Genomic DNA, 11355 nt, shown 5'->3' with positions numbered 1-11355 from the left:
ACCAGAGGTAGAGCTCGTGGATACATGACCAAAAGTGAAATTCAAAAAAATTATAGTGGCCTATTTTCCCGGAAAACTCTAGATGAATTTTCACGATTTCTCTATATACCTCAAACTTTGAAAATTCATATCTCCTGAATTATGCATCGTAGAACAAAAGTTTTTTAGTGTAATCGAAAGGAAATTTTCTCAGCAATCTGTTAAAAATATAAAAAGAAAAACATTTCTCGGAAAATTTTTCACCATGGAGAAAATTGTCGGAAAAATAGCATAAAAACTATCGTCTGTATCATGAAAAATTTTCAAAAAAATATGTTTTGTTTTATCAATTCATACTCTAACTTTCGTCCATAGACGCCAAAGTGGTATCTTTTACCGTTTAGGCGACAGAACTGAAAAACAGATGACCACCCGCACGCTTCCCATAGAAAAATGTGTTCTATTGTGGGCCTCATAACCGTGCGCTAACGGCGGCAGTAATTTACACGCATTGCAAGTGTAACGCAGTAAACCATCCTTTCCTTTCCAGTCAGAAGAAGCTTTTCGTCACTCGTAGCACTCTTCTTTGGTCTGTTAGTTGTTTTGTATGTCCTTTTTTCGTAACCTTTACTATTGAGACCAACAGTCTTTAATTGAAAACGATCCTAACATTTAATAATATAGGTAATAGGAACTGACCCTCAGCAAGCATGGGAAAATTCACTCACTCACTCGAACGCCACCGATGAAAAATAGCAAAAAATCTGCTGCTATCGAACATTCAGTGATAGCTGAACCGTCCTAGGCGGAGTGTAGCATGAAAGCGTCGAAACCGATTGTGTAAAAGCGACAATCGGAAGGAATGCGAAGAGTAGTGAATACCAATACACTTGTATCTGCGAGGCACGAGTTAATGCACTTAGCATCCATTCGCCGAATGCATTGAACTGACTGAGAGGATTCCTACTCACTGAATTATTCCGTGGTGTGGACTGCCATTCAGTGAACGCTCATCAGCACTCAAACCCGAATGCCATTCGAACGGAATCAACAGAACAGAATCATTCCTGGACAAACATTTCAAAAGGGCACATCGACATTGGTAAACATTGGCTTTGCAAGCCGCTGTTGAATCCAATTCAACTCGATCACGCTCAACAATACCACTATGAGGAAGAGTGTGGTAGTGGGGTTAGTTTGCGTGGGCGGGCTAAAAAGGGCTCAACAGCAACGCTTCTGAAAAAGGCTCAAGACCTCTTGGGCCCTTTTCAAATGTTTGTCCTTTGTCCGAATTTTAGTATTGAATCCGACTGATCAGATGCCGTTTTTTTGTTTCGCTTAGTGCTCGCCGAAGAAGCAGAATGGGCACTGGAAATTGAAACGGAAACGAAATTGACTATGCGTGGAAGCGAGTGAGGGAAACACAATAACTGAGTGAGTGTTTCCCATGCTTGACCCTCAGTATCATATAATTGCCAAGCAAAAAGGATATTTATGCATACATAAAGTGCTATTTGTAATTTTCTTGCTTTTTTCAAATTTTGTTCAATTTATCAAATGATTAGATAATTAATTAAAAGCGCGCGAATAAATTTTCAGTTTTGTTTTCAATACAAAGTGATATGTTTGATATAAATTCTGATTGTTCCTTGGAAGAATATAGTATAGTATTTGCATGTATATAATATCAATCAACTGTATAACACTCAGGGACGCTATCTATTGTTCCATTGATGGCTGCTGTGTAATATTCCACTGCCAGTCAGCGTGCAGCCTCTACAGTTGACGCCAACCCAACAGCGCGCCAAACTGTATTGAGAAGCGTACGCGCGTAATGAATAATTATTGTATGTTTTGTCTGGCCGTATCGTGCGCCTATATAAGGCGCACCCATTGAATTTGTAAGAATGTAGTTTCTTTCGTTTCTCCACCGAGTAGGTATGCTGCCTCTCAGTGGTAATAAATTTGTTAAAGTGAAGCCGTTCGCTTGATTTGCCGTCCGTTGTATCGTAAAAGACACAACGTAGGAAAGACGTCCTGGCCGAAACAACATATTAACAATATATTCATAAGTTTTCAAAGAAAGTGGATCTTGAGATTTGATCCTTCAAACGTTACCATAATGATTGATTGTAACAAGAACTTCCCGTGCGGCTTTCATAGAGGCTGGTAGCTTTAATACTAAATAACGTTGCTGATGAAGGGCACACAAAACACCCAACTGACCAATGGAGAGTGATCCGATTGACGAAAAGCTCCTTCTGACTGGAAAGGAAAGGATGGTTTACTGTGTTACACTTACAATGCGTGTAAATTACTGCCGCCGTTAGCGCACGGTTATGAGGCCCACAATAGAATACATTTTCCTATGGGAAGCGTGCGGGTGGTCATCGGTTTTTCAGTTCTGTCGCCTAAACGGTAAAAGTTACCACTTTGGCGTCTATGGAAGAAAGTTAGAGTATGAGTTGATAAAACAAAACATATTTTTTTGAAAATTTTTCATGATACAGACGATAGTTGTTTTGTCATTTTTCCGACAATTTTCTCCATGGTGAAAAATTTTCCGAGAAATGTTTTTCTTTTTATATTTTTAATAGATTGCTGAGAAAATTTCCTTTCGATTTTACTAAAAAACTTTTGTTCTACGATGCATAAATCAGGAGATATGAATTTTCAAAGTTTGAGGTATATAGAGAAATCGTGAAAATTCATCTAGAGTTTTCCGGGAAAATAGGCCACTATAATTTTTTTGAATTTCACTTTTGGTCATGTATCCACGAGCTCTACCTCTGGTGAAAATTTCATGCAAATCGGAGAACCTCCGGCCCAAACCTGTCCGATAATTTAAAAAAATGCCCTAAACTTATTTACTTCTTTAAGTACTGAAAATGTGAGATGTTTTGAAAACACGCAGGTATTTCAAAACTGTTCAAAAGAGTAGATAAATAAATGTAAACTGATTCTTAAAAATATATTTTATACCCACTACCATTGCAATTTCAATGAAGAGAAAACGGGGTGGGATCATGTTTTCCAGGGGATCAAGTCTACTCCTATATATTTATGAAAATACTGTTTAATTATGTATACTTTACTTTACCGGCCGGATTTGAGGTGAAAACTATTTTTGCGGGATTCTTATTCAGCATTCTCACAACGTGCCCCGCCCATCGTACCCTTCCTGCTTTGGCGACTTTCTGGATACTGGGTGTACCGTAGAGTTGCGTAAGCTCGTGGTTCATTCTTCTCCTCCATTCGCCGTTCTCACATACTCCGCCGAATATCGTCCTAAGCACACGTGGTTCAAAAACTTCTAGCGCTTGCAGGTCCTCTTCGAGCATTGTTTACGTCTTATGCCTGTAGAAGACTACCGGTCTTATCAGCGTCTTGTACATGGTACACTTAGTACGGAAGTGAAGTTTACCAGACCGCAAGGTTTTGTGGAGTCCGTAGTAAGCACGACTTCCGGTAATGATACCGTAAATTCGGATGAAATTGATCAGTAGGATGAAATTGATCACCGTGTCACTCGATTTTATTTCTTCCTAATGGAGCACAAATATTAATTTTACCTGCAGTGAATGAACGTTGTTTGTTGTAACTATTGTTGAATTGTGTGTTGTTAATTTTTTTTGCGTTAAAAAATGTTTATTTCTATGAAAATAATGTAAAATTCCAAAATCATGTGCGGTGCAATATTGACAAACATTCATAAACTTCTAGTTCTAAACAGTGATATGAACATGTTATAAAACTGAAAGTTTGTGAGGATGCTTAAGATATATCCGCAAACCAGATTTCATAACCAAAACTCGTACCAATTTGGTCATTTGGTGAAAATAATTGAATTTCTGTTAGATATCGAGAAATTCCCTAGGAAATTGCATACATTTAGGCGTTTTTCGCGTAATTCTTGAAATTTAACTATTCATTATTTCTATAATTATTGTATTGTTAAGAATTTAGCAAGCATATTCGGATTCAGGGACCTCAAATTTATTATATAGAGTTGGTATGAAAACCAACAATAATCGCAATGACAAGTGATCAATTTTACCCCGAAATGAGATTCCCCGATTTTTTACTTTAGAGATATTTCTTAGCACTAAAATTAAATTTGTAAGAAAATGTTGGTTCATTAGTCAATGAGAATCACCTTCGTACTTGTTTTTCCGCATTCAATTGTTTGGCATTGTCAACATTATAGAAAACGGACAAGAAAAACCGTGAAAAATGGTCAATTTCACCCGAAATTACGGTACGTCTTCGAATTTCTCTGCTGCAGTTGTTATATGACGTTATCAATGATCCGAGGTAGACAAATTCGTCCATTTTAGAATGGTGATCATTCGATAGTTCTCACAATCTAACTTGTCGCCTTTCTTTTAGATGGGGCATATTACCCCTTTCTTCCACTCCTCCGGTAGCTGTTCTGTTTCCCAGATTGTGCCTATCAGCCGGTGCAGATAAATGGCCAGCTTCTCCGGGCCCATCTTCAAGAGTTCAGCTCCGATACCATCCTTACCAGCAGCTTTATTGTTCTTGAGCTGGTGAATGGCATCTTTAACCTCACTCAAAGTGGGGGCTGGTTGGTTTCAATCCTCCGCAGTACCGACGAAGGCATTTCCTCCGTTGTCCCGTCCTGCATTGTCTGTGCTCTCAGCGCCATTCAGGTACTCGTCGAAGTGCTGCTTCCACCTTTCGATCACCTCACGCTCGTCCGTCAAAATGCTCCTATCCTTATCCCTGCACCTCTCGGCTCGCGGCACGAAGCCGTTGCGGGATGCGTTGAGCTTCTGATAGAACTTGCGTGTTTCATGAGACCGACACAGCTGTTCCATCTCCTCGCACTCCGTCTCCTTCAGGCGGCGTTTTTTTTTCTCTTGAAAGAGGCGGGTCTGCTGTTGCCGTTTCCGTATATAACGCTCCACGTTCTACCGGGTCCCTTGCTGCAGCATGACCGCCCACGCTGCGTTCTTCTCCTCCAAAATCTGCCTACATTCCTCGTCGAACCAATCGTTCCGTCGACTCCATCCCACGTACCCGACGTTGCTCTCAGCTGCATTGTTGATGGCTGCCTTCATTGTTCTCCAGCAGTCCTCAAGAGGGGCTTCATCCAGCTCACCCTCTTCCGGTAATGCAGCCTCGAGGTGCTGCGCGTTGCCGCTGCGACATCCGGTTGCTTAAGCCGCTTTAGGTCATACCGAAGCGGTCGTCAGTACCGTACGTTGTTAACGACGGAGAGTTTTGGGCGCAGTTTGACCATCACCAGATAGTGGTCGGAGTCGATGTTAGCCGAAGTAGCCGAACATCAATCAGAACGTGGTCGATTTGCGATTCTGTCTGCTGTGGTGATCTCCAAGTGTATCGGTATGGAAGGCTGTGCTGGAAGTAGGTGCTACGAGTGGCCATATTCTTGGAGGCGGCAAAATCAATTAGTCGTAGGCCGTTTTTGTTCGTCAGCCAGTGGGCGCTCAACCTTCCAATATTCGGTCTGAACTCCTCCTCCTGGCCAACCTGAGCGTTCAAATCTCCTATGATGATTTTGACGTCTTGGCTTGGGCAGCTGTCGTACTCGCGTTCGAGCTGCGCGTAAAAAGCGTCTTTATCATCATCAGTGCTTCCGGAGTGAGGGCTGTGCATGTTTATTATGCTGAAGTTGAAGAACCGGCCTTTGAGTCTCAACTTGCACATTCTCTAATTGATCGGCCACCACCTGATCACGCGCCTCTGCATATCACTCATCACTATAAAAGCTGTTCCCAGCTCATGTGTGTTGCCGCAGTTCTGGTAGGTATGGTTACCTCTAAACGTTCGCACCATTGATCCCTTTCAAAACACTTCCTGCAGCGCTACGATGCCGAATCCGCGGTCCTTCAGCGCGTCGGCGAGTATGCGTGTGCTCCCGATGAAGTTGAGAGATTTACAGTTTCACGTACCGAGCTTCCAATCGCTAGTCCTTTTCCGTCGCTGTGGTCGTCGCCGATTGTCCCGGTTCGTATTTTCTCGTTAATTATTCGTTGCTTGATGTTTTTACGGCTGGCTTGCAGGGCCTGACACCAACCCCCTAGATTTCCGGAGGACCATTCCCCCTAAATGTTCGGAGGGCCATAGTGCGCAGTTTAGCTTAGAGTCCTTCTCTGGCACTCGGACGATGATCAGCCGCCCCTGACATGGGGAACAGACGCTGTTGTGAGCCGCTCCTAACATGGAGTACAGACGCTCAAGGTTTGCAGAAGCAAAAGCAAACTCTCCCTTCTCTGTCAGCATACGACCAAAGTTCCCTCCGGGGGTTGGTTACCCGATCTTCCCCAAGGCTACTCGTACCCCGGCCAGTACCGCGAGGAGGTAGGGATAAGAGTTGCTGGGCAGGAGGCTAAGGACCGCATATAGGGGTATAATTCATTCCTTCAGGTACTCAAAATTCTTCATGCCAGTCGAAATTCGGATACCACTGAAATAACATGTAAACCATGAATGCAAAATCCGATTTAGAAGATGCCTGAGTTTATAATTTGTAGGGACCCCTTGATCAACTAGTATATTGTCCGTAGTTTTCGAATATAATTTAAATTTCGCCAAACAGTATTTTTAGACATCTTGCCTTTCAATGATCAATTCAGGAATCTTGCATATCATTCTTGTTCTTTATGTTGCTTCGAAGATATTGTAGTTTGGTTGGCTAGTTATTGAAAACAAGCCATTTGAAGCACTCAAGTCTTGGCTTTTGAGAGCTAATCGTTTCAATTTGAGTTGATGGAAAAATATTGTAGAACTAGTGTTACATTGTTTCGATCGGGACAGTAAAATATTTGATCCCATAAGTGGAGGGGGTTACGGTTAATCGGCATTAGGTCAAGCATTGTGCATCCCATCCGTGTAATCCGTTATCAACTAATAGCACGCGATCATTTTCGAAAACAATTTCGCCAGTTTTAAAAACAGCGATTTGAATACGGATCGAAGCAGTTAGTTCAGAACGATCGCAGGGTCACAATGTTGTCTCCGGTGCTGGTATTGATAAGCTTGTTTGTAATCATTCGGGGCAGCAGTTTCGCGAGTGACGTTGTACCGAAAGAATACAGTGTACAGTTCGATACGGATATTCTAGATGGAGATGGAAAATATAACGGAACTGTTAGCATAGATTTCGATGCTTTGGAGAGTGTCGATCAGTTGGACCTTCAGGCGAGAAATTTAGGGATCGGGGAAGTTTACTTGAGCAACGATAAGGCAGATTTTTCAACGCAACGAAATGGTAATCTACTCATTAAACTGAAAGATCAAATCCCAAAGGGCAGCTACCAGTTGAAGATCACCTTTAACGGAACCGCCTCCGATCATGACGACGTGATGTTCAGAGGAGCATACAAAAAAGGAGTTGATGATTCGTTTGGATTTTACTTGATGAGTAAACCGACGAAGTTCGATTCAAATGAAGCGCCTTGTGCGTGCCCACACTTTGGCAAGGACTTCAGAACGACATTCCGGATTTCAGTGACTCACAGCGAGGGTTTGAAAGCATGGTCAAACATGCCCCTAGAAAATGCTCCGAAGCCGCACGATCATGACAATTATGTGATTTCTAGCTTCCAACAAACTCCGAAAATGCACGTGTACGATGTGGGATTTTTTGTTGCTGATTTTGATTCCCTGAAGATCGGTAATCTAACGGTAGTGGCTCGTGAAGGAATTCGGCGATCTTCAGAATATGTTGCATCGCTTGGTAATAATCTGGTGAGGATCATGGATGAATACACCGCGCTGGATTATGACGGGTCAATTCCGGATTACGTGCAAATCGCACTTCCACGTGAGCTCGGTATTCGCAATTTGACTGAATTCGAGAGGATGTTCGTAGAAGAGCAATACATGATCTATGATAAGGAAAAAGACGACCTTGATAAGCTGTCCAAGGTCTTGCAGTATTCCAGTTACAAACTGATGCTCCAATGGTTAGGAAATTTCATAGCACCTGAGGAAGAACGACTGCATCAGGCGTTTTCAAACATTTATACTTACTTCAATGCGGAGAAGGTCTATCCAGAGGAGTTCATGATGCTCCTTTACCAGATGTATGTCTTGCAAGGATCTTTGTGGAACAATCATGAAATGCCCAGTAGTGTACTGAACATGTTTTGGTTGATAGCGTTTGATGATAAGTGGCGTATAGTCATGAGGAATTTGATGAAGAATAGAACACCTCGTACACTAACGACTGCGCAGCTGTGTTCCGAAATACAAATGTTATGGCCTGAGGATTACAACTTACCGGAAGGAACAGCACTGGAAACGATCTTCAATCAATGGATGAACAGCGACAAAGCACCACCAATTTTGAACGTTCAACGCCTCTACTCCGAAGGGAAAGCCATTCTTTCGCAAAATGGATCAGAGAAGATCCTTCCGTACAATTACGCCACGGAATATTCGCATTTCAACCAGCTAGGACCATTCCAATGGCTCACCAGTCGCAATAAAACTGTCCATTTGGGAGGATCAGACGACCACTGGCTCATCGTGAATAAGGAAGAATTTGGATTCTATCGAGTCAACTACGATGAACGCAACTGGCAACTGATCAGCCAAGCTCTTCGAACGAATGCCTCGGGTATCCATCGCATGAACCGAATGCAGTTGCTCGACGATGCTTTGTACTTTGCCAAGAACGATCAACTCGATGTTACCATATTATTGGACTTGATCACATACCTTCGCGGAGAAACGTTCTACGTTGCGTGGTATAATGCCTATAACGTATTGGCATCTGGATATTTCTACGAAATTGAGCCACCGAACCATATCAAGGTAAGGTTATGGATTTCCTTAAATGTAGCTTTCAATATATGACATTCATTTTAGACGTTTTTCCTGCATCTGATCGAACCATACTACCAAAGTTTCGCCTCGCGAGAAATCTCCTCCAACACTCCACAAATGGAGCATTACATTCAATCCCGAATAGCTGGTTTGGCGTGTTGGCTTGGTAAGGAGGACTGTCTTCGTCAAGCTCGATCCCGATTCCAACAAGCTGTGGCCCAGAACTCCTCCATTGAACCTAATTGGACCCGAACGATCTATTGCTATGGTCTTCAGAATGCCAGCGATGAAGAGTTAGAGTGGGTGCTGAAAAAACACGCCACAGATTTCTCTCATTCTGTAGAATATTTGGGATGCGTTGGCAACAAGAAACACCTACGCCGGGTGCTGGAGGAGCTTGTGAAAAGCAAAAACTCGCAGATTTTGATTAACTTCATACGCGAACTCCACGAGACACGTTGGGAAATTTTGCTTTCACTGTTGACAACAGATGAAGAATTGATTGGGATATTGGACTTATCAACAATCAAAACTGCTCTCCAACATGTTTCGAGGGATACGAGAAGTAGGAAAACGCTAGTGCTGATAGATGATTTGGAGAAGGCGCTGATGTTGGAAATGGAGAACAAAGGTTCTGGATCAACTGATAAGAATATTTGGGAGCATTCAAAGGTTGCCGAATTTATCGAACATTATATGAACGGGCTTGAAGACTAGATAAGTAGCCGTGTTCAGATGTGGATATAAGGAACGTAATTCAAACAATTAATAAGATTAAATAGTTAGACAGCGATGCCGATATGACTTTTTTTAAACTTGAGAATGAATTGAGAATCACAATTGAAAGCTCTAATTCTATGCTTTGCATCTTAAAAACTGAACACATAAAATATAATAGGGTGAGGTTGTCAAACTGATGGTACAGTATCAATTCGATTGCTACACAGCTGCAGATGCAGTTTAGTCAATGCAAATTGACGAAATAATACAATTCTAAGGGGTACGCATTCGATTGATTCATCTATGAGCTCTTATGTTCTTTATGTTTGCAGATATTCCAGAGTCCTGACAATGTAGAAAGATGGCGTCTTCGGCAAAATTGTTTAGTAACTTAAAGGCTATAATTTTCGGAGCTAGTTAATTCAAATTTTACGCCAGGTGGCGTCAGTGAACATGAAACATTCATTTTGTTCAAAGGTTATCTTTATTTGAGCCAAGAGATTCGATATTTTTACTTCCAGCTTGGCCATTTTGTATGAAGAACGGCAAAATGATCTTTATTTATTCGCCGGTCACAGTACTTACTGATGAGCTTTGCCGAAGACGCCATCTTTCTAAATGATCAGGATCCAGCATGATATACGCAAAATAAAATTTACATATCGCCTGGTGGCAAAACTCCAGATTTCTTGGTTAAAATAATGACAGTCCTTGACTTACTGAACAACTTCGTAGAAGACGCCATCTTATCAAGTGGACAGGCTTCTGAGTTATCTGTAATGCAAAAGTGAAAGTTTTATGCCCACTAGCGCCACCTAGTGGTTAGATTTTTGAATTAAAGAAGTACCATTATATAACGTTTCACTTCCAGAACAACTTCACTGAAGACTCCAAGTTTCGAAATTTTCCGTTTTTATCAACACGATCGTCAATTAACAAAAACGGAATCGTGTCAAAAACGGAATATTTTTTTTAGACTAAATATTTTACAAATTTAAAAAAATGCAGTTTTGTCAGAATAATACACATTTGCATCATATAAATGCACAGTATTGATGTTTAGGAGACGTGAGGAGCATTTAGATTGTTTATTCTTATATGTTCGAAATGGAAGTTGATTGCAGACTCCTGTCAATCAATATGATCTTGTAATAAATCATTAATATCAGAATAACAATAAATGAAATATGGTATATTATAACGATAATCACATAAATGTCTTTTGCATCATAAGGTGCGTCATATTTGTATAAATAACTACAAGGAAGTGGGCCAAGCTAATCATAGTTTTTTGAAAGAAAGATGGAACAAGATACAATTTTTTTTCTACTGTTCATCCTCATCTTTTTGCTGCTTCTTCTTCTTCTTTTTCAACTGGAATGAGAAAGAGCCTTCTTCTCACGTGCGCAGTTATCAAGAGAAAGCTTTTTTCTTTTTTTTTTTTATTAACGAGATTTTTTAGCCCTGGGCTAGTTCATCTCGGGACCAACAGCTTTACTTCCCTTCCGAAGGAAGACGTCACTAAAATTTTTAGTGACTATCTCGGGGATGGGATTCGATCCCAGATCCTCGGCGTGAGAAGCGTGTGTTCTAACAACTACACCAGGTCCGTCCCCTGAGAGCTTTCTTTGTCAAGGTACATTTTTTGCTTCGTACCGTAAACCGGGGGCAAATTGATCACTGGGCGAATTTGATCAGGTCGGTACCGAAAAACATTTCCTCCCAAGGATGCTAAAGGTTTCGTTGGCACCAAACACATTCCATGCTTTCAAGTTTATAGATGCCTAATGATGATTTGGAACTATTTCATTTTAATAAGTGTCAGTTTTGCATAGA

General features: G+C 41.3%; 1 protein-coding gene across 1 annotated transcript; it reads left to right on the top strand.

Moving 5' to 3' along the window:
- The first annotated feature begins 6937 nt into the window (after positions 1-6937).
- LOC5575673 (glutamyl aminopeptidase) lies at positions 6938-9598 on the top strand. Its single transcript, XM_001662083.2, has 2 exons — positions 6938-8787; positions 8842-9598. Exons 1-2 carry the CDS (start codon positions 6976-6978, stop codon positions 9514-9516), a joined length of 2487 nt encoding a protein of 828 aa, XP_001662133.2. The 5' UTR covers positions 6938-6975; the 3' UTR covers positions 9517-9598.
- The last annotated feature ends 1757 nt before the right edge of the window (positions 9599-11355 follow it).

The sequence above is a fragment of the Aedes aegypti genome, chromosome 3 (assembly GCF_002204515.2).
Source record: "Aedes aegypti strain LVP_AGWG chromosome 3, AaegL5.0 Primary Assembly, whole genome shotgun sequence".
In the NCBI taxonomy this organism is placed as follows: domain Eukaryota; kingdom Metazoa; phylum Arthropoda; class Insecta; order Diptera; family Culicidae; genus Aedes; species Aedes aegypti.
Note: the sequence above shows the minus strand (reverse complement) of the source record. Positions and strands in the feature narration are given on the sequence as shown.